This window comes from Moschus berezovskii, chromosome 27 (genome assembly GCF_049115385.1).
Source record: "Moschus berezovskii isolate FMDL1 chromosome 27, NW_MosBer_1.0, whole genome shotgun sequence".
NCBI lineage: Eukaryota > Metazoa > Chordata > Mammalia > Artiodactyla > Moschidae > Moschus > Moschus berezovskii.
The window spans coordinates 20639537-20666901 of record NC_142486.1 but is presented as its reverse complement, the minus strand read 5'-3'; the positions used below and the strand labels follow the sequence as shown (position 1 = coordinate 20666901).

At 46.2% G+C, this 27365-nt stretch overlaps 1 protein-coding gene across 3 annotated transcripts in view; it reads left to right on the top strand.

The window, feature by feature from the left end:
* Positions 1-27365, top strand: part of PRKCB (protein kinase C beta) — a 381063-nt gene that overhangs the window by 600 nt on the left and 353098 nt on the right. For 2 of the 3 annotated variants that reach the window (XM_088833029.1, XM_088833028.1), the window contains exon 2: positions 799-830. In XM_088833029.1, coding sequence (XP_088689155.1) covers positions 799-830 — 32 coding nt within the window. Of the gene's footprint in view, positions 1-323; positions 491-798; positions 831-27365 lie in introns of those variants that run through there. The other variant, XM_088833030.1, reaches the window with a different exon arrangement.

Sequence of the window (27365 nt, the reverse complement as noted above, 5' to 3'; positions counted from 1 at the left end):
CGGCCGACCGCGGGGTGCCTCCTGCCCTGTCTCTCTCCCAGCCGCCTCGGAGCGCCCTGGGGCCGCGGCGCGGACGGCTGTCCCTCCCCGGGAGGGCAGCGTCTCTAGTGCCCTTTAGCACGGGGTTCCCTGTTCCTCCACCTCCTTCCGGGCTCGAGGCACCCTCACCCCCCTTCCGTCCTTTCCGGGGGCAGCGCCCTGAGTGTCCTCTCTCTATCTCCCTGCGGGCACAGGGCATCCTTGCCTCCTCCTCCGTGTCTCCGAGGGCAGCGCCCTGTATTATCTCTTTTCTGCTCCTCCCTGCGGGCCTGGGTTCTCCTTTCCACTCCTCGGCTTCCCGGTGCACATCACTGCGGGAACCCTCCGGTCTCCGGTCCCTCTAGGCATGGGGAGTCCTCTCTCCCTCCCTGTCCTCCCGGGAACACCACCGCCGCGGGGGCTCTGCCAGTCTCCCTCCGGATGCGTCTTTTTCTTTTCTCTTTCTCCGAGGGTACGCGGGCATCTCTGTGGGTAGATCTCCTGCCTGCCCTCCGCCCCCACCACGACGGAAACGCTCCCCCCACCCCGCCACCTGGTGGTCGCAACCTCCTCTTATGCCTTTTGAGGGGAGATGGAGGTTACCGCTGAACTCCTACCTTCGCCCTCCCCCTCAAAGGCGGAAGAGTCTTGGGCACCCGCCTGTGGCCGGGAGGTTGCCCCTGGGCCGGAGGGACAGGGGGAAGTGGGTGACTCTGCGGGGGAACTAAGCGGCGGCTGGGCCCCTCGGGCTGTCTGACATGCCTCCTTCTGCCTTTGCAGGGGCTTCGGGAAGCAAGGATTCCAGTGCCAAGGTAGGCTGTGGGGTTTTGGCCCATTTGTGCAAAGAGAAGGTAGAAAAAGACTTCCTAGAAGTGACTGAATTGGGCAGAGAGTGAAGGCACCACGGCTGTCAGAGTGACCTCCCAAACTAGGAATTCATCACCACAGAAAGGTCTTATTAATACAAGGGGTGCTGTATGTGGGGCGGAGATGCTCCATCCAGGAAGGACTGGTGGGGCCGAGAGGCCCAGCTGGCCAAGGAAGTGTATCCACCCTTTCTCCCTTCCTACAGCTATCCGAAGAGAGAACCTGTCCTGCCTGGTCAGTTGGCCAGATAGGTGCACGCATGAGTGCTAAGTCGCTTCAGTTATTTCCAACTCCTTGCGACCCCATGGACTGTACCCCACCAGGCTCCTCTGTCCATGGGATTCTCCAGGCAAGAACACTGGAATGGGTTGCCTCCAGGGGCTATTCCTGACCCAAGGAGCGAACCTGCCTCCCTTACCTTTCCAAGCAGGTTCTTGACCACTAGCGCCACCTGGGAAGCCCTTCCCCACTGATTTCTGCTCTCATGCCTGTCCACTTCCCTTCCCCATAGAAGTCTCTACAGGTGGCTTCTGCCTCTGCAGATGGTGTATCCCCTAGAAAGGCGACCGTGATTGTCCGCTGGGCCTCTGCCCTCTCTGAAGAAGTGGTTCCAGATGGAGTGCTTCTCAGATCCTGGTTTAAATTGCCCTTTCTCTCTTCTGGCTAGGTACAGGAAGACTCCAAGTGACTGGTTACCTGGGTCCTTGCATCAGGCCTGAGATCCTTGACCCTAGCCAGGGATGCCCAGCCTAGGGGTGACTCAGCTGTCGCTGGTTGCAGATTCTCTCTCCAGATGCCAAATCACCTGTAGTCTTGTTTAGCCCTTAGGGTGTCAAACATTTTTTTAATTCGATGTCAACATTTTAGAACTGAAGATTTCACAAACGTATCTGACTTTGCAACTTTAAGTTTGTTGACTGTCGGTCCCACTTTCTTTTTAGAACTACCATTTGGAGCTGAGAGCAGCTGTTTTCATGGGCAGGGTGCACATTTACCATTTTGTCTCAATTGATCGTGACCGGGCCTGCTTCACCCAGTTTTGGCCCCTGTAAGGCATTAGAGTTTCAACCTCTGGTCTGGAAAGTACGCGTTTTTAGACCAGCTGTGGCTGAGTTTGGTGAGAAATGTCACATTTCTAGGGAATGTCTTAGGGACAAGTTGATTGCCCTGATAAGCTGGACAGAGATCAGGGGAAGAAAGCATTTGAATATTAAAGAGTCTGAGATGTGACTTAGCACTGACTGATGGTTTAGTTGTAGCACCTCCACCCTCCAGAGAAAGTAAAGTGATCCCTGGTGAGTGTGGGTGGCATTGTCAGTTGTACAGAATGCTTGCAGCGTGGTACTGCTTTCTTCTGAGACTTGTGTGTCCTCTAACCTGAGATCTGAGCAGAGCCCGCTCAGCTGAGGAGTGTCATAGACCCCCATCCCCGTCCTCCTTTACCAGGATTTGGAGGCCCGGTTTTACACACTGCATGAGAGGATTTCCCACATCGCTTTAAATGGCAACATTTTGGTCCTGGTGCAAACTGTTGGATTGTTTTCTAGAAAGTTAACCCCTCGAGCAGAATGCCAGTGGTGTCTTAGCCCAGGAACACGCAGATCTTTGAGGTTACCTCTCACTTTCATGAATCAGTTTCTGTCTTTGTGTCTTGTTGAGGTCTGGGGTGATTTTTGAACATTTTTATGCTGCTTTTCTCTCCCACCTGCTCTGCAGTTATTAACGGTGGGAACATTGCTTGCAACATGCAGGTAATGGTACATCTGAAGCGGGAGATCCTTTTATTCAAAGAAGGGACAGTGTCAGCATTTTCTGGTGCAGCTAGTAAGGCAGAATTAAAGTTTCTAATGAAATACGGCAGCTTAAGAGGTCGCCATGCTTAATTTTTTAAATCGCTTTTATCTCCTCTCCAGGCAGTGTAGGGTAGTGGGCATGTGCACAGCCTGTCAGGCTATGACTGTGGCTTGGAATCTTGGCCTGAGACTTTGCAGCTGTGTTACTTAGCCTCTTTGTACCTCAGGCTCATCATCTCTATAAAATGGGTCCAGTAATAGCAATCAGTTCAGTTCAGTCGCTCAGTCGTGTCCGACTCTGTGACCCCATGAATTGCAGCACACCAGGCCTCCCTGTCCATCACCAACTCCCGGAGTTCACTCAACCTCATGTCCATCGAGTCGGTGCTGCCATCCAGTCATCTTATCCTCTGTCATTCCCTTCTCCTCCTGCCCCCAATCCCTCCCAGCATCAGAGTCTTTTCCAGTGAGTCAGCTCTTCGCATGAGGTGGCCAAAGTATTGGAGCTTCAGCTTTAGCATCAGTCCTTCCAATGAACACCCAGGACTGATCTCCTTTAGAATGCACTGGTTGGATCTCCTTGATACTTACCTTTAAAAACTTCTAAGTGGCTCCAAGTTGTTAACAGTATGTAAGATGCTTGGACCAGAGCTCAGCACAGACTAAGCACTCAGAAGATATCATCTCCTAGGATTGTCTCCAAACTAACCTAGTGGTGGGGCAGCTTTGTGTAAGAGGAGATTGGGCTGCAGGGTTACTTTGCTATGAAACCAGCTGCCATGTGAGAGTCAAAATCCAGCTGTGAACACGTGGTCACCTCATGTTTCTGCTTTGCTCATATATTCCAACTGGGCTGGATGGGAAGGAGCAAGAGAGGGGAAGGGGCAGTTTGACAGCCCTTGAAATTGAGTTGTTTAGGACTTCATGCTTAGGGATATTCAGGAAAGGGAAAGATTATCCTCTTATCCTGGGGCTTCCTTGGTGGCTCAGTCAAGGATCTGCCTGCAAGACAGGAAACCTGGGTTCGATCCCTGGGTCAGGAAGATCCCCTGAAGAAGGGAATGGCAACCCACTCCAGTATTCTTGCCTGGAGATTTTCAAGGACAGAGGAGCCTGGTGGGCTACAGTCCATGGGGTCGCAAAAAGTTGGACACGGCTGAGCAGCTAACACTTGCTTCTTACTTAAGATTGTTCTCAGATACGCTCAAAATTACCTGGGACTAATTTTGGAAACTTAGAGCTATTCCTTATTCAAGCATTTTCGGCACTGCGTATTTTCTCAGGGTGAATCTAATTAAAATGGGATCAGCATTGCATAGAAAATGCCTAAGGTTTTATTCTGTCACCAAAGTCAGAAGTCCAAAGGCCAGGGTCCTGTGTTCTTTTCAGTTTTCCACTCTGCAATCCCAGAAGTAAAAATTATCTCGTGGTTCAAGAAGGATGCTGGACTATCCAGTCATCACATCCTTATTTCGGCCAACGGTAGGAGGAATGGTAAAGGAAGGCGAAGGACACATGTTCCCTGTCCTGGAAATTGCCTCTTATGCTTCTGCCTGAATGCTATTAGCTAGAACTTAATCAAATACCCACACCCTGCTGCAAAGGAGTGTGTGGGAAATGTCATGTTAATTTCATGTAGCCCTATTCCCAGCTAAAAGCTAGGGTGGGGGGGTCTCCATCTCAAAAATAGAAGGGACTGGGGATCCAGCCTCTGCCATTCTTGGGTAGGAGGTGTGCAGGATGATCATAAGGCAAGAAAACCACTGAGCCCCAGGCTCCATGGTGCTGCCATGGAAATTGGGGATGCTAGGATGGAGAGTCCATAAACCATGGAAAATTGCAAATTTGTGTGTGCTCAGGGAGCTGAAGAATAGATTTTCTTTCTTTTGTACAAAAATCTAGATTGACTGCCACATAATTTCTCCCATTTTGTTTCCAATCTCTGTATTTTCTATAAAACCATTCTTGGTGAGGTAGTTTAAGAATATCTCTGGTGACAGGGGACTGGAGCTGAGAATCTCTATTATGAAACTGCCTACATTCTGAATAAGAAATAGGACCCCTCAGATAAGTAAAGCAGACTTGTCTCTGTAACATTCTTTAGAGGAGCTGCAGACCTGCAGTTGTGCCTTAGTTGTAATTAAGGCTTTGGGTGGAATTAGACTTACCCCAAGAAGATTTTGCAGTTTGGCAGAGAAGAAAAAAAAAAAAATTTTTTTAAAGTGACATCATTAGAAATAGGGAGACAATAAAATACAAAGATTTAGAATTCCTAGCATGTGATTGGAGTCAGAAAGAACTGGGTTTGATTCTATGCTCTGCCACCTACAACTGTGTGAAATTGGGCAAGTCTTCCATATTTCGTGGCCTTAGTGTGCTCAGCTGTGAAATGGACTGATAGTACCTACCTCATAGGGTTATGGTGAAAAGTAATGAAGTGGTACAAGAGAAATATCCACTGTCGATAATTCTAAGATAGATGATAATTATTACTTCTTTAGCTGTAGGGAACTGTGTCAAAAGGGGACAGTTAATTCGCAAACTCATTAAATGACTATGTGACTTTCATGTATTTAGGTGGGTTTTCTTCTTAGGTATGTTTCTTTGTAGACTTCAGGTGACACCAGTGAGTCTGGCCCCAGACAGCCAGCTTGCTTAGATTATATTTTCTCACCCTTCTTGTGAGAAAAATCTAAACTTGCCATGGATTCGCTCGAAAAACCCCAGTGCACTAATTTTCTGACTATGAAAACCTAGCATTGATGATTGTAATGAATAAACCAGTTGTTCTCTTTCCTGCATAGATTAGAAAACGTGTTTTTAAGCCTTCTTTTTTAATTTTTATTTTTTATTGAAGTACAGATGATTTACAGTGTTGTGCAAATCTCTGCTGTACAGCAAAGTGACTCAGTTACACACATATAGACATTCTTTTTAAAATATTCTTTTCCATTATAGTTTATCACAGGATATTGAATATAGTTCCCTTTGCTTTTTTAAAACCTTATAATAGACATTATTCTTAAAAATCCCCAAAGTATTGCATGAATCCGGTCATTGCTGGTTTCATCAACACTGACTTTATAGGATTCAAGTTTATTTTAGTCTGTAGTTAGCACATAGAAATTAGAATATGTACTTTTTAAAAACAACAAAGATGAATCAAACGTTCATTTTATTTTTGACATATTTTTTCCCTGGGAACTTATGGTATCTTCAATTTCACATTGAACTTTCTCAGTAAAATCATTAATAGGGCCCCTCTGTTTTTGGCCATGCTGTGCAGCACATGGGATCCTTAGGTTCCCGACCAGGGATTGAACATGCTCCCCCTGTATTGGAAACGTGGAGTTTTAACCACTGGGCCACCAGGGAGGTACCAAGAGGGCCTTTTTTTGTGTGTACAGGCACATGTCAGGCTACAGGTTACCGGAGCCTCTATTATTCCACTTCTCTCCCTTCCCAGAAGTAGATCCCAGAGGCCTGTGAGTGAGACTCCACTTATCTCTTGGCTTCTTCTGAGTGTGTTCTAGGGGTCCCAAGTGGATAAAAGGCACAGGCTTTTTGAATTTCTGTTTGTTAGTTTGACTTTTTATTTTTTTCCACCTGAAATAGGATTTGGGGCTCAAAGTCCCAAATGAAGTAAAAAAATTTAAGGGTAGATTAACGCTGGATCTGAACAAGAAGAAAGGTTGATTTGTTGAAAAGGTAGCAGCCAATTCATTTTGAGCTGGAGAGCACTCAGGGAGAACTTGAAGCTTGGTCACTGGGCAACAAAATGCCTTTCTAAGTAAATATGGAAAATATGACCTTTGAAAATCTAGTTGATGTGATATAACAGTTATTAGAAACTCATTAAAAAATATGTTATTTCTGAGTACTAGTGATACTCCAAGTACTGCCCGGAAGCAGATGTAGCTTGCTTATGGTGTATTTGGGTCAGTAAAGAAAAAGATGCAGAGAACTTAACTGGTCAAAAGATAAACCGAAGGTTTGAAAATAATTTGTACATGTTCTTGCTGTTGGGGTCTGGTTCCTCTGCCTCTGTCTCCTTCTCCCTGCCTTTTTGTTTCTGCCTCTGTCTCTACACATGCACACAGGTACACACATGTGCATACACACACATGTGGACCAGCATGTCACAATTTTGATAGCATGCATCTCCTTTGGATGCTTTTCAGCTACAAGTCATTAAATTATTAACTACAATTTTAATCCTCTGGTCTTTTGTCTTTGCAGTCCAATTAATTTCTGGGTTGGAGAGGGGAACCAGCTGAGAATTTCATTATCTCTGGCTGATGTTTTCAAAAGCTTGGTCCCTTATCATTCTTGGCATTTGATCTGATCACAAGGATTCTTTGACTTCACTCATCCCGTGTCTCCACTGAAATTTATAATGCTTTGCAGAAAGTTCTGTTGAATAGAGCTGCCTTAGACCCTAGCAGTAGGTTTCAAATTAATCCTAATGTGAGCAGACTCTGGGAGATGGGGATGGACAGGAAAGCCTGGCGTGCTGCAGTCCCTGGGTCACAAAGAGTCAGACATGTCCGAGCAAATGTGAACGCATTTAACTTAACTTTGTCAACTCTTATCTCTTCTTAATATGAAATACCAAATTTAAGATTAAATTTAAAAGAAAAGAGGACATAAAAACTGACAAAAGATAAGAAAATGGGTAAAATTAGAAAAGAGGCAGGTGAGAAGGGGATTTGGTGATGAGGTGGGAAGGAGGCCCTGCTTACCACTTGGTCCAGCACTTGCTTATGTTCTAAAGACACACACCAGAAACAGATGAGGCCTCATTGGTCCCCATAGGAGTGGATCCAGAGAGACCCCAGGAAATAGCAACCTTGTGTCCTTCTCGTCTTTCTTTTTAGACATTTATCTTTATGGGGGGTGGTTGTTTAAAACACACATGGTTAAAAAATAAAGTAGTACAAAAGTAAAAAAAAATGTGTGATAGATTGTTGACCTTTTTATAGCATATACAAAATCCAGAGTGTTTACATGTGGCATTTGGAGGTGTGACGAATGCTTGGAAATCTGGTGGGAAGTTTGTCTATTTATCCATCCATCCTTCCTTCCTTCCTCATTAAACTCCCCGTGTCAGGAATTATGTTAGATGGCAGAAGCACAATGGTGAATGAGATTGAAAGACTCTTATTGTCATGGGGCTTCCAGTGTAATGGGAGAGAGAAGAGATTCTAGCGATACAAATCATTGCAGCAATATTTAATTTCACTCTTGTTAGAGAAGCATATCATATATTAATGCATATCTGTGGAGTCTAGAAACATGGTAAAGATGAACCTATTTCCAGGGCAGGAATAGAGATACAGATTAAAGAACAGACATGTGGACACAGAGGAGGGGAAAGGGCAGGGTGGGATGAACTGGAAGATTGATGGACATATATACACTACTTTGCGTGGAATAGCTAGTGGGAACCTGCTGGAAAGCACAGGAAGCTCAACACGGTGCTCTGTGAAGACCTAGGGGGTGAGATGGGGGTGGGGGGGAGGGAGGTCCAGAGGGAGAGGCTACGGGATACATGTATACATGTAGCTGATTCCACAGTGTCCACACTTCATTGTACAGCAGAAACTGACACAGCATTGTAAAGCAATTATACGCCAATAAAAATTTTCTCTCTTGTTAAGGACTTTGGAAGAAATGTTCAGGGTGCTGTGGGGGCATGTAGGGGATGCTCACCTGTGTAACAGCTGGGGTGGAGTCAGGGAATTAAAAAGCAAACAACTTCTCATTCTTTGAGATAATCTGAGAAAGTCTGAGTTGTCAAGGAACTGGAGCTAAAAAATCTGTATTGTGAAGCTGCTCATATTGTAGATAAAGATACACAGGAGGTCTTATCTCTGTGACATTCTGCGGAGAAGCCCCGAATCTGTTTGTGCCTTGGTTGCATGTATGATGACTATTGAGTAGGATTAGACAATTACGGTAAGATGGCTTCTCTCTCAGTTTGACAGACAGAGAACGTGTCTCCTCTTAGCTAATAACTCAGGTGATGAGCTGGCTTCCTTTTTGTTCAGGGATTGCCATTTGAGGTTGTTCTAAAGGAGAAAAATCACCATTTCAGAGATGGAGGGGCAAGTCTGAGGCAACAGACTGAGAATAAATAGAGCAATTATACGTGTGTGTGTGTGTGTACACACAGAGATTCTTTTCCATTAGTTCATTACAAGATATTGAAGTGTATGACTGAGTCACTCTGCGCACACCAGAAACTCATTGAACATTGTAAATAAACTATATTTCAATTAAAGAGAGAGAGAGCAAGCAAAATCTATCAGTGAAAGGCATTTGTGAGCGAAAAGCCAGTTTTCAGGGGCACAAGAGTACTTGCATTTTCTGCTGAATACCTTCCTCACCCTGGGTCCATGACTGATTTCCTATTGCTGGTTCGTTCCATTGGCTTGGGCGGTGTGTTTTCTCTCGTTGGGAAGATAATTTTTAAGTAGTTTCACAATAAGCAGCATTGACTCCCATGTAGAGGAAGATCTTTTTCAGTTCTCTTTCCATCTTTCTGATTGCTTCAAGAAGAAAGTCTCCGTTTCTCCCATACAAATCTGAGTCCTTTGTAAGTGTGTGTGTGTGTTTTTAAATAAAAGGACTACAGGGAATTATAGAAACATACAGGTGTATTAGTTTCTACCTGAAATCCACTTTTAACTACTGTTGAGCCTCATGCTGTTCTACCTCTGGGCCTCATTTCTTCCTGGCTCTTCCTCCTCGTGAGTCGGGAAGGGGGGGTTTCGGTGTCTTCCCAGAAACGTTTGGTGTTGGAGAGAAGCCGTGTTGCACAGAATTGAAAGGCACAGCGGTTCAGACTGGCAGTGTCTGGAAGAGATGACGGCCTTTATTCAGGATGATAGCTTTTATTCATGGTACTGTCGTTGTCGTTGCTGTCGTTGCTACCTTTTCTTTTTTACTTTCTTTTTTTATTTCTTAAATAAGAGTAGAGTGGTTTTACGGGGCTTCCCAGGTGGCACTAGTGGTAAAGAACCCACCTGCCGATGCAGTAGACATAAGAGATGCGGATTCAGTCCCTGAGTTCAGTCCCTCCCAGGGGAGATCCCCTGGAGGAGGAAATGGCAACTCACTCCAATATTCTTCCACGGAGAATCCCATGGATAGAGGGGCCTGGCAGGCTACGGTCGGTATGATTGGCAAGTCAGACAACTGAAGCGATTTAGCGTACACACACAGTCACTTTACAGTGTTGTGTTGGTTTCTGCTGCACAACAAACTGAATCAGCTATATATATATGTGTGTGTGTGTATGTGTGTGTGTGTGTATATATATGTGTGTGTGTATATATGTGTGTGTGTGTATGTGTGTATATATGTGTGTGTATATATATGTGCGTGTGTATATGTGTGTGTGTATATGTGTGTGTATATGTGTGTGTGTGTATGTGTGTGTGTATATATATGTGTGTGTGAGTGTGTGTGTATGTGTGTATATATGTGCGTGTGTATATGTGTGTGTATGTGTGTGTGTGTATCCTCTCCCTCTTAGACCTCCCTCCCACCCTTCTAGGTCATCACAGAGCACCCAGGGGAGTTCCCCGTGCTATTCTGCAGGTTCTCCCTAGCTATCTGTTTTACACATGGTAGTGTATATATGTCAGTCCTAGTAATTGTCCTTTGCTTGCTTGTTTATGTCTTTTGGATGTCTGTTTCCCCCGCAGCCCACATGCAAAAATTTGCCCTACTGGGTCAGAAGGGGAACTCAGATCCAGACTAGGAGGGTTCTGATCCTCCTTATTGAGTCTTGGCATTCACTTAGTAAACAGAAATTAACTTTGCCAACAGTAACAGTGTTCCTGGGGGAAATTCTAGACTCTTCTTTCACCTTGCCACTGCCCAGTTAACCAAACTTTGGGCCTCCAGATAGGCAGTAAAAATTGGACTTGCTAGTGAAGGCTCAGAAATCAAACACACGATTTCCTATCCTGGCTTTGTCTTCTCATGGCCTTGTGACCCTGGGCTGGTGAAATATGATCCCGCCTTTATACACCTATCCCGATAGCTCAGTTGGTAAAGAATCCACCTGCAATGCAGGAGACCCTGGTTCAATTCCTGGATCGGGAAGATCTGCTGGAGAAGGGATAGGCTACCCACTCCAGCATTCTTGGGCTTCCCTTGAGGCTCAGCTGGTAAAGTATCCACCTGCAGTGTGGGAGACCTGGATTTGATCCCTGGATTGGGAAAATCCCCTGGAGAAGGGAAAGGCTACCCACTCCAGAATTCTGGCCTGGAGAATGCCATGGACTGTAGAGTCCATAGGGTCGCAGAGAGTCGGAAAAGACTGACTTTCACTTTCACATCTGTCTATCCATCTACCCATTTACCCACCAATCCATTCCTCTATCCACCCAGCTGTTTTTCCATTCCATCATCCATCCATCTATCCATCCAGCCATTTCCCCATCCATCTGGCCATCTGTCCATCTACCCATTCATTCAGTAAATATTTACTGAGTGCCTACTATGAATCGGGTACTGTTCTAGGAACTAAAACTAGAGCAGTAAAGGAGCCAGAGCACCTGCCCTCAGGGACATTTATTAGAAGAACAGCAATAAAGTAACCTAGAAGAAATACATTGTATAACATCAGGTTGCAGTATGGGCTTTGGAAAGAAATAAGACACTGCCCTTGCCCTTGGAAATCTCTCTGGTCTTTGGAGGGGAGAGGAGAACAGCAGGACCAGTTACTTCCCGTACATAAATGAGAAGTATTACATCAAGGATGTGAAAAGGCTTTGAATGACATCTGTACTCCTGGGAGGAGGGGAGAAGATTGCACACTGGAGCTGACATTTGGGAACAATCTTCCAACAGGAGTGGGAGTTCCCAGATTGACAGGGGGTGGGGGATGGGGTGGGTGTTTCAGGCAAAGGAGAGCAACCTGGAGCCCTGGAAGAGTGAACAGGGCTCCGGCAGGAACAGGAAGTGGGGGGGTGTGTGTGCTCGGGAGGAGCTGGTGGGAGGGCAACGTCATGTGGAGGGCTGGGGGGGTGTGTGTCTGGACCTTGTGAAGGAGCATAGTGACTAGGAAGTGACTGTTGTCATTGCTGTAGAGCGGGATGTGTGGGGGTGAGTGAGATGACCAAATGTTCGAAAAAGAGAATGAGATGTATTCTGAAACCGTAATTGCTGTGACTCAGTTCCTGAAATTCCAGGCTGGTGGGGTTGGAGGTCAGATAAGAGAAACTGAAATGACCATTTAGAAGCAGTGGTGGTGTTGATGGGTGTTGTGTGTGTGTGTGTGGGGTGTTCCCAGAGCGTGGAGGGGCTGCTGCTATTTTTTACATCCTAAAGAGACATTTGGATTTTCGTGTCAGTCATATTGTTGATGATTCTATTTTGGGAGGTGGTTACTGGGTTATTTTTATGGTTCTAACAATAGGGATATCACTCTTCACTGCATCTTTAATTGTAGAAGGCCACAGAAATGATGTTGTCTCTAGAAGGAATCCTCCTACTCCTTTTCCCCTTCTCTCCTGCTCTCACGCACCCAGCTCGTGTTTATTGAGCACATGTTTCACTGGAGGTAAAGAATTTGTGCTTTGGAGACAGAATGGCGTCAGTATAAATCTTGGCTTCTTTTTTTTCTGCCGAGTGGAACATGCGATCCTAGTTCTCCAACCAGGGATGGAACCCATGCCCCCTGCATTGAAAGCACAGAGACTTAACCACTGGAGCACCAGGGAAGTTCCTAAGTCTTGGCTTCTTATAGCGGGCGTCCCAGGTGGCGCAGTGGTAAAGAATCCGCCTGGCAATGCGGGAGACATAAGAGATGCAGCTTCGATCCCTGGGGTTGGAAAGATCTCCTGGAGTAGGAAATGGCAACCTGCTTTTACCTGGACAATTCCACAGACAGGGGAGCTGGTGGCCTACAGTCCATGGGGTCGCAAAGAGTTGGACACGACGGAGCAAATGAGTACACGCATATGGGACCTTGAACATGTTGCTGAAGCTCTTTGAGCTTTTGGTTTTTTCAGAGGTCAAAGGCTGTCATTAGAACCTAGTTTATACGGCTCGTGGCCGTTGTTTCCTGAGCTCCTTGCTGATACACAGTAAGTACTTGATAAACACAGTTGTTTCCATTATTTCCACAGCTGGACTCTGTCTTGTCCTTAACTGAATTTATCATCTTGTTGGGAGACAAGATGAATGCTCCCGAGTCAAGGACATGATGCAAGAATGTAGGTGCTTACATGTCATGGTCAAGAGCACTTGGGGAAACCGACAGTGGATTTGAGGGTGGAGTGCTCAGCTGCGGCCAGAGAGGTGATTTGAACGTGGGTGAGCTCAGTGCTTTCCGTGCTAGTTTCCTGGCTTTCCATGCTTTCATTGGTGGGAAACCTCAGAAAGCTGAATTGAAATCTGTGATTGCCCCACCTGCGGCCTCATTTTGAAAACGTGTTGATGGCATTTCAAATTTAAATAGATTTTGGACCAGTTTCCCTTTAAAATTTGGGGGTCCCTTTAGGCTGTGGGTGGAATATCTATGTGCCCTTTGAAGAAGACTTCTAAATAATGTGGCTGAAGGTAGAGGATGAGGTCTGCAGGACGGTCTCTTGTCTTGATGTGATGGTGGGGGTGGTGATTCTTATGGAATAGCCCTATTTTGAAGACCTTCCCTCCTGGATTTTTTTGTGTGCCTGGAAAAATGTATGGTTGGAAGTATTAATAATTCTCTCTGGGGAAACATTATGCTTTGGGAAGCAGCATTGGCATATAGGGTGGTGAAGGACATTTTCCATTTTGGTTAGAGGTCCATCTTTTTGGTGGCTTTGTTGTTTCCAGGATTAAGTCAGCATCCTTAACATCTGCCTTCTCTGAGCCCTCACAAGCCTCTCTTTGAACCACACTGCAACTTGCATTTCACTTTCTAGCTTAAGACTCTAGCTGGTCTTGCTCAGCATGACACAGCTCTGCCCATCCCAGGGCTTTTGCACCTGCTCTATCTTGAGCCTGAATGGCTCTCCCCTCTCCTCTGACCCCACTACCCTCCTACTCATTGTTCAGAATTTAGTTCAGCTGTCACTTCTTCAGAGACGCCTTCCTTGATCTTCCAAATCAGGTTCTCCCCTGGTACAATCTCATAATCCCTTGTCACTTTCACATTTTCTTTTTTAAGAAAAAAACATTTATTTATTTAGCTGCATCAGGTTCTAGTTGCATCTTGTGTGATCTCCCTTGCGGCACCCAGGCTTCTTTCTAGTTGTGATATTTAGGGGTCAGTAGTTGCCGTGTGTGAGCTTGGTTGCCCCATGGCATGTGGAATCTTATTAATAGTTCCCTGACCAGGGATTGAACCTGTGTCCCCTGCATTAGAAAATAGATTCTTAACCACTGCGCCACCACAGAAGCCCCTCCATGTTCTAACTGTGTGTTTATTTGACTGTTTAGTGTTTGTCTTCCCCACCAGAATGTAAGTTTCCAGAGAGGTGGGACTCCCTCTCTCTCACTTCCTGCTGTTCCTGGAGTACGCAGGCCCATACCTGGCATGTGGTGTGTACTCATGGATACCTTTTAAATAAATGAATGGTATGGGGAATGTAAGTCCACTGAGGGAGTCATTTGATTTGGGTTTTAGTGCTAGTTTTGCTGTAGCTTGATCTACAGTTTTCCTAAAGAGCGCATCACTTCCTGGTTTACAAGCTCTGATCATTTTTGTTTGAACGACAACAAAAAAATTGTCCTCATTAAAGCCTGTTGAAGAGTGATTTTCAGAAGTATGTGAATGCTTCAATCTTAACCTCAGCTTTGGCCACGTTTCTCGGTAAAGACAAAGAGTTTCTCCGCTGAAGTCCCTGACTTTAGGACCCTGGTAGGCTAGAGTGACAATAATTTCCTTTCACAATAAATAGACTGGAAGCTACTAAAATGGCCATCGGCAGTCCACAGTGGAATACTGTACAGGAATGATAGTAAACGCCAGCTGTATACGACATGGATGAACCAGACGCACAAGAGTATGTTCCGTGGAATTCCATGCACTTGAAGTTCAGGGACAGATGAAAGTAATCATCTGTGGTAATCTTAGGCAACAGCAGTTGGGATGGTGATTACCTCCAGGAAGACTGGTGGGGACTAAGAGGGGGCACTAGAGTGTGGGCGATGTTGACCTGAGGGCCGGTTGCACGGTGGGCTCAGATTGTGACCATCCATTGAGCTGCAGGCTTGTACCCATCTTCTCTTATGATATGACACTTATTTAAAAAAACATTGAGCTTTGGGAATTTCCTGGTGGTCCAGTGGTTAGGACTCTGCCCTTTCATTGCTAAGGACATGGGTTCAAGCCCTGGTTGGGGAAAAAAGATCCCACAAGTCATGTGGTGCAGCCAAAAAAAGCACAGAGCTTTAAGTCATAGAGAATCTGAGAAATGTTAGTGGGGACTTTTTCAGTTCTGCACACAGAAGTGAAATCTGTAGGGGAGACAAGCACCTTCTGGAGTCAACCATAGAGGGATGGTGCCGTTTGCCTTCTTGGGGGGACATCTGCTTTTCATTTCAATGTTGCCCATCGGTTGCAAACTGTAGAACAAGGAAGCCAGGGCATCCTGACAGTTTTCCCACACCCAGTAATGCGGCTGTGTTATTACCAGCAGAACTTGAGCTCATAAACTACTTTTCGGGCTTGCATTTAAAACATTCTCTCTTTGCTGAGGTATTAGTCAGAGTCTGTGAAAGCTGCTGTAACAGATAAGCCCTGACACCTCTGTGGCTTGACAGGAAGGGATTTATTTCTCACTCATGGCACAGATCTACTGCAGGTGATCCTGGTCAGGCAGCCTCCCTACCAGTCACTCGCCACTAGGCAGGAGGATGGGGAAAGGGATATGAGAAAGCACACTCATTTCACAGCCACTTCAGCCTGGAAGGGATGTGAATTGCTTCTGCTCACATTCTCTTGGCCGGAGCTTGGGCATAGGGGTGCGTCAACCTCAGGGGTACTGGGATGTGTCGACCAGCTCTGGAGTAAAAACAATTGGGTGCCTGCTGAGAAACAGCGAACCCTCCTGAAGCCTCCAGAGCCGTGGTTTCCTTTGACTTCCTTGGAGCTGGTGTATTCGATTTTACCTCTAACTTGACTTCTTTAAACCTGAGAAGTGAAATGCTAGACCTCTTTATCTCATCAAACACAGGAGGGGATGTTTGGGGGAGAACACAGTCTGTTTGTGTTGCTAAGGATGAAATAAAGAGACACTCTTATTTGCTTTTAGCTGGTAGAACAATCTGGCTCTTGTCAGAATTTCCAGTTTTCCAGCCAGTCAGAATTCTTGCTGCTTCTGGTTGCCAGTGGACATTGCAGATACTTTGGTTTGAGTCAGAGATGAGCTCATTCATTTACTTCTTTGGAAAAGTCTTTTGCTCATTCGTCATCTCCTCTATGGAAGAATCCTTTGGTGGTTCTACTTTTGGATATTTGACTGGACACAGATATCTGGGTTTAACAAACCACCCCAGTCCTTAGTGGCTTCACATCACCACCGTTTTATTTAGCTCATGTTTCTGTGGGTCAGTAATTTGGGCTGGGCTCAGCTGAGCGGTCCTTCTGGTCTAGGCAAGGATTGGCTGTTCGTGTCTGGGGCCTCAGCAGGCACACCTGCGACATCTGCGGCTTTCTACAGGTGGTCTCATCTTCAGCGGGCTGGCCTGAGCTCGGCCACCTGGTGGTGGGTGCATTCCCAGCGCATGAGAAGTGGTCACAGGGCCTCTTGAAGTTTAGGCTCAGAACTTGCCCAATGGCACTTCTCCCATATTCTCTTAGTGAAAGCAGATCACAAGCCCACCCGAGAAATAAAGGAAGAAAGAAAAGGGGAAGAACCTCTTCCTCTTGATGGGAAAAGCCACAAAGACCGTGTGGAATTTTGGGGAACCCTACCAGGCCAGTTTCACCGTGGCCCTCATGACTCCTTAGCTCCAGTACAGTGTGCATCTGCCAGACCGAACTTGAATCTGTGTCGGGTACCAAGTGAGCTTTGCTGCTGCTGTTTAGTCGCTGTGTCCTGTCTGGCTCTGGGACCCCATGGACTGTAGCCTGTGTCTGACTCTTTGGGACCCCATGGACTGTAGCCTGCCAGGCTCCTCTATCCGTGGGATTTCCCAGGCAAGAGTACTGGAGTGGGTTGCCATTTCCTTCTCCCAGGGATATTCCTGACCCAGGGATCAAACCTGCGTCTCCTGCATTGGCAGGCGGGCTCTTTACTGCTGAGCCACCAGGGAAGCCCACTCACCACTTAGACATCGTAAAAGGACTCGTCACTGAGAAATGAAAGGGCCAAATGCTTTATGTAAAGGGCATAGCCCAGGGCTTTGTGCACACAAAGCACTGACTGCCACCACCATCACTGTGGAGTACACCACCAAATATTGTCACATTACTACCGCCCGGGTCCTGCTGTGGACTTGGCACTACACTGAGTACTTAAGATCCACAGCACGAGGCCCCTGCCATCGAGGAGGGAGAGAGTTGAGAAGGAGACAGACGTGAGTGCATCTGTGTCATTCCACGTGGCCCATGTGATTACAGAGCTTCAGTGGAGCGGGATGAGGTCTAGGGCTTGAGTTCAGACCTCAGCCCCTCCACTGATCACATGTGAGGGCTTGGGTGCCTTTCTTAACCCCTCGAATCTCTGGTTTCCTCATCTGTGAAATGGAGGTAACAGCACAGAGCCCGCCTCCCAGGATTGAATGAGACCTGGAATGCAAAAACATGTGATTGCTCCTTAAATGTTAGTTCTGAAAAACAGTTCTCAAAAACATCTTTGAAAAATATCCTAAAGGTAGCATTTTTACTTAAATGTCCTCCTGTGACCCTGGCCAATGTCATTGCAGCTTTGTCTTCAGAGATGGAGATTTGCAGACAGGTGGCTTATAGGAGGAGGAGCTCTTGGGAACAACCTCTGTAAAGGAGGGAGGGAAGCAGGGAAGGGAGAAGTTGAACTGCAGTGCAGTTGTTGTAACAGAGGCCAAAGCCAGTCTGGTGGCTGGAGCTGGGATGGTCCTTCAGAATTGGGACAGTGGGACCTGCACCAGGTGGGTGGGGGCTACTCTATCATTGCATTCGTGGGCTTCTCTTTTTGCAGAGCACAGGTTTCAGGTGCACTGGCTCAGTAATTTTGTGGAGCTTGGGCTTAGTTGCTGCATGGCATGTGGGTTCTTTCTGGACCTGGGATTGAACCCGTGTCTCCTGCATTGGCAGGTGGGTTCTTGACCACCGAGCTTCCAGGGAAGCCTAAGGCAGCTTTCTTCTTCAAGGGAGGAGTCCTAGGGAGGACTGTGAACCATTGGCCTTCTGAGGGAACTAGTGTCCTGATCCTGCAGGTGTGAGGAGGGTCTAGGGAATCCTCTGTGGGGTTCACAGCCTGCTTCCAGGTGTCTCTTAGAGACATTCCAAATCCTGTCTCCTTGACTGTTAGTAACCTTGTGGGCTTTCATCCTTGGTCCCTTCCCAAAACCGATTTAGTTGTCATGTAGGTTCATAGGCTGTATCTTCCAGCACTGAAATACCATTTATGGAGAGCCTTAATCTAAGTAGGCTTAATCCAAGCAGGACATGGGAATGACTTGCCCATGGTCATCTAGCTACTGGGCGGAGACCTGGGTTTACATGCCTCCCCTTACTTTCCTTCCACCATGCTCTCCTGAGTCACAGGTGACTCCAGCTTTATTCTAAGCCTGGACTCTGTAACCTTGGTGCCTTGACCTTCACCCTTATACCTTCTTGCAGGTCCACGCTGGGAGGAGTTTTCTTGAATTCCTTTAAATATGTTTGTTAGACTGTGGATCATCGCTCATTAGGGTGTCATGAAATCAGTTTAGTAGGTCGTGAACACCATGAAAAAAATAAACTTGAAAATATCAGAATGCATAACACTCACAAGTATGGTTTCATAAAACTTTTATTTCATGTGAACATTTATAGGCATGTGTGAACTGGGCCAGATATAAAATGCATTTCTCACTGTGGGTAACGGTCAACGTGGTTTGAAAGTCATTGTGAGAAATACAGACAAGAGGTCTGGAGGCTCGTGAGATTGCCTCTTGAGGTTCATGGACTGTTGAGGCTTTACTTATTTTTAGAGATGATATATGTGCATTGTTTTCAATCCTTTATAATTAGATATTGTGTTCTCATCCCATCATTCTATCCCAAGATTATTCTAATGATCATCTTTGAGGTTTAAACAGATCACTGATGAAAGTTACTTTTCCACGTAGAATTCTAAGTGTGGGATAGGAGTTTTTCTTTTTTTATAAGTGAAATTATTGGTTTTGATGGAACTGCCTGGCCTGACCTGTCTCTTGGGCGAAGTGTCCCAGTGCTGCGTCAAGCGCTGGCAGAGAGCTGTCCCTCTTCCGCAGATGGAGAACTGGTTTTCCTGGGGAATACTGTGGGTTGAGGAAGAAGTGTTTTATGAACAGAATCAGCACAGGGGGAGAAAGGAGGAGGTGTTCAGGGGCCTCACAGAGCTGCCGGAAGATGTGGGAAGAGCATGCAGGCAGAGAGGTGGGCTGTGTCGCCGGGGCGACTCCCTGCCGAGGGCAGCCTTCAGCTGGGCCTTCCGAGGGCTGGGACCCAGGGTGTGTTTCTGTTCTCTGGTGTCCTTGATAGGTAGGGGCTCAAATGACAGCTGGCCTCATTGTGTTTCCCTTTTGGCTTTCTCTGATTTGGGGCCTAAGGGCCACTTGGGGGCCAAGGCACTCCAAATGAGACCAAGAAAAAAAAAAATCAGGTTCAAGAAAAAACAAAAATTAACAAATGGGACCTAATTAAGGAAAAATGATACTGATGAACCTGTCTGCAGGGCAGCAGTGGAGATGCAGACAGAGAACAGACTTGTGGACACAGTGGGGGAAGGAAAGAGAGGGACAGATTGAAAGAGGAATGTTGAAACATATACCTTCTGTACATTACCGTGTGTAAGATGGATAGCCAATGGGAACTTGCTGCATGATGGAGGGACCTCAAGGCTGGTGCTCGGTGACAACCCAGAGGGGTGGGAAGTGGGAGGTGGGAGGGAGGTTCAAGAGGGAAGGGATATATGTATATCTGTGGCTGATTCATGTTGATGTATGGCAGAAACTAGCACAATATTGTAAAGCAATTATCCTCCAATTAAAAATAATAAATTCATTTACAAAAAGAAGAAAAAATGAATCTGGGTTAGACCTGTTTCTGCTTGAGTGTGTGTGTATGTTCCCAGGGGAGTCTCTATCAGCAGGGGAAGACTGGCCAGGGAAGCTTCCTGGACATCTTCAAATAAGGCTTTCAATGCTGCTGACTCACGTTGACGTTTATTGAGTACTTGCTATGTTCCTGGCATGGTTCTAAGTGTTTTATGTGTATTAACCCTCTTACTTTGGCCACCTGATGTGAAGAGCTGACTCATTGGAAAAGACCCTGATGCTGGGAGGGATTGAGGGCAGGGGGAGAAGGGGACAACAGAGGATGAAATGGTTGGATGGCATCACTGACTCAGTGGACATGAGTTTGAGTGAACTCCAGGAGTTGGTGATGGACAGGGAGGCCTGGCGTGCTGTGGTCCATGGGGTCACAAAGAGTCGGACGCGACTGAGCGACTGAACTGAATGGAACTGAATCCTTTTAATCTTCACAACAGCCCAGTGAGGCTACTACTTTATTATTCCCGTTTTATGCTGAGAAAACTAGGCACAAAGTTAAAGAGTTGTTTCTACAGTTACAGGTTCAAACATAGATTTGAGTTGAGGACTGCATGAAAGGAATGGAGAGATGATGATGGTGACAGTGATAACAATGACAGCTAATATCTGAGGGCTTGCAGTGAGCTGGAGATTTCAGACTTCATCCCTTTGAATCATCATCCTTATTATCACCTCGATTCATCGGTGAGGAAATAGGCTTAGGAAGGGTAAAGAGTTTTCCTGGAAACCGCAGAGCCCAGATTGAATTCAAGAGCTCAGTTGGTAAAGAATCCACCAGCAATGCAGGAGACCCAGGTTCGATTCCTGGGTCAGGAAGATCCGCTGGAGAAGGGATAGGCTACCCACTCCAGTATTCTTGGACTTCCCTTGTGGCTCGGCTGGTAAAGGATCTGCCTGCAATGTGGGAGACCTGGATTTGATCCCTGGTTTGGGAAGATCCCCTGGAGAAGGGAAAAGCTACCCACTCCAGTATTCTGGCTTAGAGAATTCCATGGACTGTATATGTGTAGTCCATGGGGTTGCAGAGAGTGAGACACGACTAAGCGACTTTCACTTTCTGTCTGAGTCAGATTCTGAGTTCCCAGTCACCAAGGTGAAGGGCTTGGGTGGGAGAGGCTTTTGGGTGAGTGGAGGGCTCTGGCAGAGGGAATGGGAACCGTGGTCAGGCAGGCTCCGGGGTGCTTGAAGATGATCTAGCTTATCCTTCAGAGCTAGGAAAGCTTGTCTGCCATAGCAGTGGGTGAAACTGGCAAAATCTGATGGACAAGAAAACTCCTTTGTGGGAGAAAATGTTTTCAGTAAATTGTTTTTGACCAGTGAAGGAGTTCGCACATCGGTAGATTTTTAGCTGTGGCCCTGAATAAAGAATTCAGAAGGTGGCTTTAGGTCTGAGGGCTCTTGATTGTCACGTGACCAGAGTCAGCTGATTTCTTTGTGTGTGAGTTGCTGGGCTGGGAGGACAGGCTGAGAAGCATGAAGTCCTGGTGTCATTTGGAAGGAAGGGTTCACATACAGCAGACATGTCTGTGGGATGATAATGCTTCCCTGAAGAGCTGTGTGCTCATTTATCGAGGCCCTGAGCTGAATGCTTCACATATGATTGCATTTAAAGTCTGCAGCAGGTGGGTCTCATTTTCCCTCCATGAAGAAACTGAATTCCCTGGGAGTCCGTGCTTCCACTGCAGGGGGCACAGGTTTGATCCCTGGTCAGGGAACTGAGATCCTGCAAGCCATGCAACATTCTCCAAAAAAAAAAAAAAAAAGAAAAGAAATGGAGATTCAGGGATATTAACTTGCCCCAGGTCTTTTTTTTTAAAGTATTTATTTATTTGGCTGTGTCTGGTCTTAGTTGCGGCCTGTGGGTTTTCTCTGGCTGTGGTGCATGGGCTTAGCTGCCCCGCGGTATGTAGGATCTTAGTTGCCCGACCAGGGATTGAACTTTCATCCCCTGCACTGCAAGGTGAATTCTTAACCACTGGACCATCAGGGAAGTCCCTGCCCCAGGTCTTGAAACTAAGAATTTGAAGAGGATGACAAACCCAGGCCATCTGTTCTGAAGCTTGTAGTTCAGGGATTCTGCCAGGACCCTTGATCAGCCTTTGGCTAGGGCATTGTGACAGTATCGTGGTGTGGTGTATGCGAATGAAAAATGTTACCTTCCATATCGGCAAACAAAGGATGCTGCAGCCATCAGGCCATCAGGCTGGAGATAAAGGAGCTGCTGCCAAGCTCTAGGCCGCTGCATGTGGGAGCTCAGGTTCTAAGTTGAGTTTTGAGGAAGTGGAAGCAGTGAGTGAAGCAGAGTCTCGGTGCAGGGGGAGGAGAAGCAGGAGAGAGAAGGTACGCTTGGCCAAGAAATAGTAGTTGAAGGATCAGGAACATTAAGCTTGAAGAAGAGAAAATTTGGAGGGGCAGAGAGAAGGCAGAGAAATGTTGAAAGGAGAGAGAAAACTGTCCAGGGTTCAAAGTTGACAGCGCTACGTGCTGATGAGAGCATGGTGAAGTAACGGAGGACTAAGGGGGGCATCTTTCTGGGAGATGGTGAAACCGTTTGGTGTCATTTCAGGGGGGGGCTCCAAAGAGCTCCGGTACCACGGAGAAGGCAATGGCAAGCCACTCCAGTACTATTGCCTAGAAAATCCCATGGATGAAGGAGCCTGGTGGGCTGCAGTCCGTGGGGTCGCTAAGGGTCGGACACGACTGAGCAACTTCACTTTCCACTTTCGCACATTGGAGAAGGAAATGGCCACCCACTCCAGTGTTCTTGCCTGGAGAATCCCAGGGACGGGGGAGCCTGGTGGGCTTCCGTCTATGGGGTCACACAGAGTCGGACACGACTGAAGTGACTTAGCAGCAGCAGTAGAAAAGAATTCAGCGAGGGACAGAGTGATAGATAAGAAATGACATATTAGAATGGGACACTTGTGAGGTTTATAAGCAGGAGGTTGAGAAATGTGGCTCCCCAAGAACTTAGGCTACAGTTTCATAATCAAAGGAAAAGTGGGGAGGGGGAGAAGAACTTGTTTGTCTTTCTTTCTTTTTTTTTTTTAAATATCCTGAGACAATGCCCTATATCTTCTGACTCCCTCTCTTGACTCCTGATTTTCTGTGGCCCTTTACCCAGTGTGAGGTTTTTATTTATTTTATTTTTTGTAGCTGTGCTGGGTCTCTGTTTCTGCTTAGGCTTTTCTCTAGTTGCAGCGAGCAGGGTCTACTCTCTAGCTGTGGGGCGTGGGCTTCTCATTTCTGTGGCTTCTCTCGCAGAGTCCTGGCTCTAGGAGCCCGGGTTTCAGTAGTTGCAGCTCATGGATCAATAGTTGTGGGGCACAGGCTTGGTTGCCCTGTTGCAATGGGGATCTTCCAGGACCAGGGGTCGAACCTGCGTCTCCTGCATCAGCAGGCGGATTCTTTACCACTGAGCCATCAGGGAAGTCCCTTGTTTGTCTTGAGTGGATGTCATGCTTCCATCATCAGCTCCTCCTCCCAGTTGAGTAGGGCAGTTTTTGTGTCCCTACATGGTCAAGCTAAGTCCACAAACTGTTGTTTTTTATGCGTGCAGAGAGGGTGTCCTAGGGATCACTAACTTACTGAGCTCACTGGGCAGGTTGTGGACCACATGCCACCATTATTTTATTGTTTGGGGACATGTCCCATGCTTCTGTTGCACCGTTTTGTTGCTAAGCAAGCCTGCTTTCTTGAGTAATCATTAAGTTACAGGGATCTTCCATATTTTTCTACCTACAATCCCATACTGGGATTTGGGCTTCCCTAGTGGCTCAGATCGGAGAAGGCAATGGCAAGCCACTCCAGTACTCTTGCCTAGAAAATCCCATGGATGGAGGAGCCTGGTGGGCTGCAGTCCGTGGGGTCGCTAAGGGTCGGACACGACTGAGCGACTTCACTTTCACACATTGGAGAAGGAAATGGCAACCCACTCCAGTGTTCTTGCCTGGAGAATCCCAGGGATGGGGGAGCCTGGTGGGCTTCCGTCTATGGGGTCGCACAGAGTCGGACACGACTGAAGTGACTTAGCAGCAGTAGCAGCAGTGGCTCAGATGGTAGGGAATCTATCTGCAATGCAGGAGACCTGGGTTTGACTACTTAATCACCTACTTTGTCCCTTTATTCTGTCCCTATTAATGAGAGGGGAGAACACAGGTGGAATTAAAACAGAAGGGAAAATGGGTGGGAAATAAAATAATTTTAAAGCCAGTTGGGGCTTCCCAGGTGATGCTACTGGTAAAGAACCCACCTGTCAATGCAGGAGACAGACGTGGGTTCAATCCCTGGGTTCAGAAGATTCCCTGAAGGAGGGCATGGCAACACACTCCAGTATTCTTGCCTGGAGAAACCCCATGGACAGAAGAGCCTGGCAGGCTACAGTCCGTAGGGTCACAAAGAGTCGGAGTTGAACACGACTGAAGTGACTTAGCACGCACACGCATGCACAAGGCCAGTTGAGGGATTCTTGCTTGATGGTCTCTACTTGCTTTGTGAAGTAGGAAAAGAGGATTAGACAGATGTGGATTCAGATCCTGTGAGCCCAGGCAAATTTCTTATCCTTGACTTGGTCACTATGAAACAAGGGTACATGATAAGGGACAGTACCTCCTATAAAGATTTGTGACAATCACGTATGATAATGTCTGTGTGAGGCAGAACATCACTTTGGCACGTAGACCAATAAAAGGAGTATGAATCATTGTCAGCTATTGAGGGATTTCTCATTTGGGTACTTGATGAAGAGGGATATCATAAAGAGCAGCAGGAAATTCAAGAAGAGGAGAAAGCTTAGGGGTAAAGATAGTGAATTCTACATGGGCCGTATTGAGTTTGAGATGCCTGTAGTATCTCCAGGTATAGATGTCCAAAAAGTAATTGGGAATAATGAGAAGTCAGAGATGACAGTAAATATTTGGGAGGTTTTAGTACAAGGCAGTTTTTTTTTCAAAATGCCTAAAGCATATTATTGGCGGTACTCAAAGATTTTAGTTGTGTGTGACATTAAATAGAAACACACACACATATATTTTCCCCCCTTCAATTCTCTTTTTAATTCTACTGGTTGTTAAGGAGAATTTCTCACTGTGGTGCTATCATGTCTAAGACACTTTTCTAATGCATGCTAATTTCTCTTTTAAATAAAAAGAATGAGGCAACCTCAGGCTCAGAGATATGTGGCTGCTGGGATTAGTAATTATAATTTTCATTGTGTTTTTTGTGCTTGTCTTCTATTTAGAGCTAATGTTACTAGTTTTCCAATTCTGTTGGTTGTTTCAGATAGTATGGTTTGAATGTTCATAGTCGAACATTTAAGAAGTTATTTGGAGGTAGGTGATTTGAGGGTTACTCAGAGGCTTAACAGGGTCGTGAAAGACGGGATTCGCCCAGTTATTTGATCCGCCATCCTCCAAGTGTCATCAATATCTGCCCTCTTGGTCCCAAGAAGACTGTGATAAGTACCAAGAGTCATGTCCTCACAGGACAGCGTACAAATCCAGAAGGAAGGGTACCCAGGATAAAATCTTTGTCTTCAAGGACCTCCTGTCATGCTTTGGAACATGGCAGCTATCTTTGACCGTGAAGGACAGGGCTTACATGCTGTGAGTGATAGTGTAAAAAAATAGAGAGGAATTGTGTCTTTCATGATGTCATTGAGCCACTGAATTAATTAACCTTGATATAGCCCTGATATAATCCTTATATAGCCCTATTTGTAGAAATTTGGTCTTGTTAGACCATGAATTCTCTTATTGCTTAAGCCATTTCAAGATGGGTTTTCTGTTACCTGCAGCTGAATGCCTTGTATCTCAGACAGTTTCAGATTATTGCCCTAACCTAATAGGAACTATTCCTCCCTTCTTTTCCTTGGTTGATTGTATTTTCTCTTTAGAGTGGGTCATATTTTCCCGGTTTTTCACGTGTCGCATCATTTCAGAATGTATCCTGGACATTGTGAATGTTACATTGTGTGAACTCTGGATTCTGTTGTATTTCTTTGAGGAATGCTGACGTTTTCACCTTTGTGAGCTGTTGACTTGTACAGTAAATTGTCTCTTGGACACCAGCTAAATGTCAGTTCTGTTTTTTAGTTTATCTTGAGGCTTCTTTGAGGCTACTCTATGTGTGCCTGGTTCGAGAGTCAGTCAGACACTTAGAGTTCTTACAGGGTGTGTGTGCATGTTAAGTTGCTTTAGTTGTGTCCGACTCTTTGTGATCCTACGGACTATAGTCTGCCAGGATCCTCTGTCCATGGGATTCTCCAGGCGAGAATACGGAAGTGAGTTGCCATACCCTCCTCCAGGGGATATTCCTGACCCAGAGATCAAACCTGCATCTCCTGCAACTCCTGCACTGCAGGCAGATTCTTTACTGCTAAGCCATGGGGGAAAGCCTTATACAGGCATACTTCATTCCACTGTGCTTTGAAGGTACTGTAGTTTTGTTTTGTTTTGCAAATTGAAGGTTTTCAGCAAGTCTCTTGACACCATTTTTTTCAATAGCATTTGCTCACTTTGTGTCCCAGGTCATGTTTTGGTAATTCACATTGTATTTCAAATGTCTTCATTTTCATTATATTTGTTATGGTGATCTGTGATCAGTAATTTTTGATGTTACTACTGTGATTGTGTTGGTATTTTTTAGCAATGAAGAATTTTTAAATTAGGGTATGTACATTGTTTTTACAGAAACAGTGCTAGTGCGCACTTGATACACTGCAGTATAGTGTAAATGTAACTTTAATCTGCACTGGGAAACCAGAAAAAATGGGTGATTCGCTTTATTTCAATGTGTGCGGTAGTCTAGAATCAAGCCCGCGGTATCTCTGAGGTCTGCCTGTACTCAGGAGTTGAGGCTTCTCTCTGAGCTTGCTCTGTTCCTGGGTTCCCTCCGCACTTTCCAGTAGCTGTGGTTGACCTGAAATCTGTCCTCTGGCTCTGCACGTCAGGAAGACTTAGGGTTTTATGTTGGAGTCTTAGCTGCCATTTGGTGCTGACTGAAGCCTGTCCTCCGGGTAAAAGCTGCAAAATGGCTATTCTGTTCTTTCAAATTTCAGCTCCCTCCTTCTAGAATCTGCCTTCTTATGTTCATTCTTCAGTACTTTCAGGTTTTTTTTTTTTTTTTGGTCCAGAGTTAAACTTGTTATTTGTAGGAAATTTGGGTTCAGTTGGAGTTTGTTCGACTGTACCAGAAACAAAAGCCTTTCTTCTTTCTAACATGTGAGAAAACGGATGCCCAGAGAGGTTAAGCCACTTCCTCAACATCACAGAACTGGTGAGTAAGTGTCAGGGTCAGGCCCAGACCCGGGCTGCTGCACCCTGTGTCCAAGCTCCGTCCCAGGGATCTGGCTGCAGATTTGTGCCTCGGAATAGCCCGCCAGTTTGGGCTCAGTTTCATTTTGGCATGGCAGGTGTCCGCCCTGTGAGTGGAGCCGCCATAGCCACAAAGCTGAGCTGAGCA